At 51.9% G+C, this 4,561-nt stretch overlaps 1 protein-coding gene across 1 annotated transcript in view; it reads left to right on the top strand.

Moving 5' to 3' along the window:
* CSMD1 (CUB and Sushi multiple domains 1) overlaps positions 1–4,561 on the top strand; it is a 710,708-nt gene that overhangs the window by 645,796 nt on the left and 60,351 nt on the right. The window contains exon 43 of the mRNA XM_015570591.1: positions 4,239–4,416. Coding sequence (XP_015426077.1) covers positions 4,239–4,416 — 178 coding nt within the window. The remainder of the gene's footprint in view (positions 1–4,238; positions 4,417–4,561) is intronic.

Raw genomic sequence — 4,561 nt, 5'->3', positions numbered from 1 at the left:
GGGGTGGGGGGGGGGAATGTTTGCAATGTCAGGTTAATGTAAACAGATCAAAGACTTTGTTTCTGAAGATTGCATATCAGACAGAAAAGTTACTGGAGCCCTGATATTTCCACATTATAAATACAGTAGCTCTGAGTGAAAACATAATGGAAATGCCAACTCTGTGGACCTTTGAAATGTTAAATACTCGTGTCCCACTGCGCAGCGGGGATGGGGACTGGCTGTGCTCGCCTTTCTACTGAAGAAGGAAAAAGAAAAAAACATCAATGGGTGCTCGAAAGCCTAGTTTTCAACCGTGTTTTTCCATTCTATGCCATTATAAAAACAACTATAGCAAACTTTAGCAGTATTTTATTTTACGTATTTATTTTTTTTAATATGTTTTATTGAGAGGAAGGGAGAGGGAGAGAGAGAGACACATCCATGATGAGAGAGAAACTTCAATCGGCTGCCTCCTGCACGCCCCCGGTTGGGGATGGAGCCCATAACAGGGCACGTGCCCTGACTTGGAATCAAACCCTGACCTCCTGGTACATGGACAGCTCTCAGCCTACTGAGCCACACCGGCCAGACTTTAGCTGTATTTCAAAAAATTATCTTAGCCTAATACAAATTTAATCGTTTCAAATTACTCGTCAGAGTGTGATGCAAATTTAAAATAGCATATTAAAATTATATTTTAAAACTAGGAATAGCAGTTGCATACCTGGTGTTTCATTAAATCACTTAAAAGACCTTTCATTTTATTCCCCATTATATTTATATGCATAAAGTACTTTGAATAGTCAGGATTAAACCCTTTCTTTTAATTTGTAATTTTTGCCAGAATCTTTTCATATGTAAATGGAGGACTTCTTGGCTTGCTGTAAAAAATAGAATTAAGTATTTAATTAGATTTCATTGCTTTTTCAAGCCCAGTTTCCAACATGGAGAAAACTGCTGGCTCAGAGTTATCTGATGGGTTGGCGGTAACTCACCGCATCTTCTCTGTGGCTTGAGGGTGACGCCATCTCTTGCACCTGCATCAGGGCTGCAGGACCACCCAGAGTCGGCCACACTGCAAAGCTAAGGTCCTCCTGCATCCAAGCCGCCCGCCCCCAGGGGTAGTTTGGGGAGTGCCCAAAGCCACCCGAGGCTGGACAGCACACTGGGACGCAGGACCCCTAAGCTGTTGGACTCGGGGGTGGTTTACAACAGGGAAAGGCCCAGTGAAATCACCACGGGAAAGATGGGCAGGTGGGGGGGGTGGGCGTGGCGGGTCCAGGAGGCCGCTGGCTCTCAGAACTGACCTGGGACAACATGCACAGACCGTGACCAACCTGGAGGCTTGCTGGGCTTTGTGTCCAGGTTTCTACTGGGCGCCGTGACATGGGAGGGTCCATAGATCGTCCAGTGGTTGATACCCGTTTCCAGACCAGCTGATATCCTGGTGGAGGTCCCACCCAGGTCCCCTGGCTGGACTTCCTGGGTGGCCAGCCCTGCCCTCGGCCTGTTGGGTGTGGCCAGCCCCCAGGTGAAACACAGACAGTCCTGTCAGGGGTGCCATTCATGACCGTCTAGAACCCACGGCCAACGACAGGCCTGCCGTTGGGCAAGGTCAGATGATTTAATGCACAGATGCCTTTACCGTAACATCCCTCTCCATGCCTAGAAAGCCCTAAGCAGAATAAGAAGGGACATATAAGATCCATGTAAAATCTTGTCCTAAATAAATTTTCTAAGCATCACCCAGTGTTTATATAACATCCTCCATATTGAATTAAATTCAGAACTTCCGCAGAGGGCATTGTTTTCAAACAAGTTTACTTTATTCCTGGAAGGCATGTTTCCAGAAAGCTCTATAATAAAAAGGTGCTTTTCCCGAGAATGGAGGTCTGCACAGGGATCGGCGTGGGCAGCGGGGACACAGGGCCCTCGCAGGACAGGCGCCTGGCTGGTCGCCCGTCAGCTTCAGTGGCACGACCTTTATCAGCCGAGGGCTCGGGTCCGCAGGCTGTGGTGGGACACAGGGCAGCGGTACTGAGCGGCCACCTCACAGGCCCAGCCCCTCGCGCCCCAGGATGGTCTTAGGGAAAAAATAGAAGCTCTGAACAGCCTCTGGGGGTTTTATTAAAAACGGCAACTCAGCAATTGAGATTCAAAATTCTAAATCTGAAAGCATCAACCTCCCCAGAATATATGAAGCCAGTTTGTCTGGACATGCTTAAAAGAGTAGTGTCTTCATTTGCATAAGGATCTATTGTGTAAAGTTAGTATATTTCAAACCCATCTGGGAAAATAGACCCAAAGGGTGATAACCTTGAAATAAATAAGAGAGTATGTCTGACAGTGACGAGAAGGTTGAGACTGCATTAATTTTGCCAGTAACTTATAATTATACCGAAGTCTCCGTTTTTAAGGAAAGTGGGTTATAATTGTTACAGTAGTGTCTAAAAGGCTGTGGTTTATTAATGCGCTAAATGTAATTTGATAATTGCAGATGCCTCTACACTTACAAATGGTAGCTCAAAAACTTAAAGTATTTTGTTGGCCTGATTGATCCTTTTCCACTGAAGTATTTATGTCAACATTCTCTTGGGGTCTTTTTACAAATTTAAACGCTGTCACCTGATACCTCACTTTACATGCGTTAGCGCCTGTGGCGGGAGCCAGGGACAGAGGGAATGACAGGACACCTGGCAGCTTCTTTTAAAATGACAGGCTTTGTCAGCAAGAAACCCCTGGATTGCATAATAACATGAGAAGTCCAACCGGCCAGAGTATATGCTGGCCCTGCGGTGTGGCTCGGGGGTGAGCCTTGTCCACGCACCAGAGGTCGCTGGTTCGATGGCCCGGGTCAGGGGTCAGAGGTCAGGGCACATGCCCTGGTTTCAGGCTCCATCCCCAGCCGGGGGCGTGCAGGAGGCAGCTGCTCCCCGTGCCCCGTTCCCATCCGTGTTTCTCTCTCCTCCATGTTTCTCTCACTGAAATAAACCATAAATTATGATGTGCATATTGTCAAGGTTAAGGTTTACCAAGCTGATTGATAAAGACAGGAAACCCCTCCCCCAAGGGGTCAGAGGCGTGAGTTTTAGAAGGAAGAGGCCGGTTCTCCTGGAGGCCCCGTGGGAGGCTAGCACTTGGGCTGCGCAGGCGGGAGAGGAGCGGGACCTGTCCCGGGCCACCCACCGGCCTGCGTGGCTGCAGGGGCTCCGTGGCCCCGTGTCGCAGGTGGTGAAGTACTTTCTAGGTTGTCAAGGAAAGTTTATCCGACTCCAAACCCCACTTATAACCGCACCGTGAAACTCGCCGAGTGTGTCCGCAGCCCCTGCTGCTGATGGATTTACCCCAGAGCCCAGCCAGGCCACCCGCCTTGTGGTCCCACCTCCTCGGAGACCAGCTGCACCTGCACCTGCACTGTGACGCGGCCGCCGCTGTCCCTCATGACTTCTCATGGTCAGGGGTCTTTTCTTCCTGTTATTTTCATCTATTTTGGCCTCTTTGTTCCCCTTAAATGCTGCACCGCTGGTGGCAAGTCTTTGCAAGCCCCACACATGCTGGTGGCACACGCGTAGCACACCCGTTGGGTGTCCGTTCCATGAAGAAGTCTGCTGTCTCTGGTTCTGCCGTGTGATGCTGCCATGTGAGCGACAGATCGCGTCTCAGATGATCCTGCTAACGTGTGGCCGTTTCACCGTCTATAAACAAGAATAACTGCCATGGCGACTGCGGACAGCGTGGGAAGTGAACAGGAGCGCCTGACGGGTGGCGCTGCCTCTCCTGGCTGAGCTGGCGGGACCGGCCGGGCAGTGACGCCCGCACTCGCTTTATCTCCTTCCTCCAGGCGCAGATCTGCGAGGCGGCGATAGTGTATCTGTTTCAAAGCAAATAGGATGCTGCGGCCTCAGCCCACGAAATAGGCTTGAAATCTCGCTTAGACAGGACATGTCGGTTTCCTGCTTAAGCATCATCCCCTCCTCATCCCGCCTGGGACAGCCGGGGGCTGCCAGCTCCCCGCAGGAGACTGGACCCAGCGCGTCCCCCTTAATGCTGGGAGGACTGTGGCCGGAGGAGCCGGGAAGTTTGGCGGATGTGTTACCCGAACAGGCAGCTGAGAAGCACAGTCTTCTGAGGCTTTAGGGTTTAGGGGGATTGTTCTGACAACGTGGTTCCCGGGGACCCTGTGGGCTGAGGGCGCCAGGAGCCCCTGTGTCCCTTTAACGCTGACCATGTGTCTCCGTGGCCTCTGCCCCCCTCAGCTCCCTGTGGCTACAACATCTCAGCTCCCAACGGCACCATCTACTCACCCGGCTTCCCCGACGAGTACCCGGTGCTGCAGGACTGCCTGTGGCTGCTCACCGCGCCGCCCGGCCACGGCATCTACATCAACTTCACGCTGCTGCAGACCGAGGCCGTCAACGACTACATCGCCGTGTGGTACGGCCACCCCGGCCATGACCTCCCAGACACCCCTGTGACCCCCCTCCAGACACCCCTGAAACACCCCCCAGACACCCCTGTGACCTCCCAGACACCCCTGTGTCCTCCCAGACACCCCTGTGACCTCCCAGACACCCCTGTG

This window comes from Myotis davidii, unplaced genomic scaffold, assembly GCF_000327345.1.
Source record: "Myotis davidii unplaced genomic scaffold, ASM32734v1 scaffold807, whole genome shotgun sequence".
Taxonomy (NCBI): Eukaryota; Metazoa; Chordata; class Mammalia; order Chiroptera; family Vespertilionidae; genus Myotis; species Myotis davidii.
The sequence above is the reverse complement of the archived record's forward strand: the minus strand, read 5'-3'. Positions and strand labels throughout refer to the sequence as shown.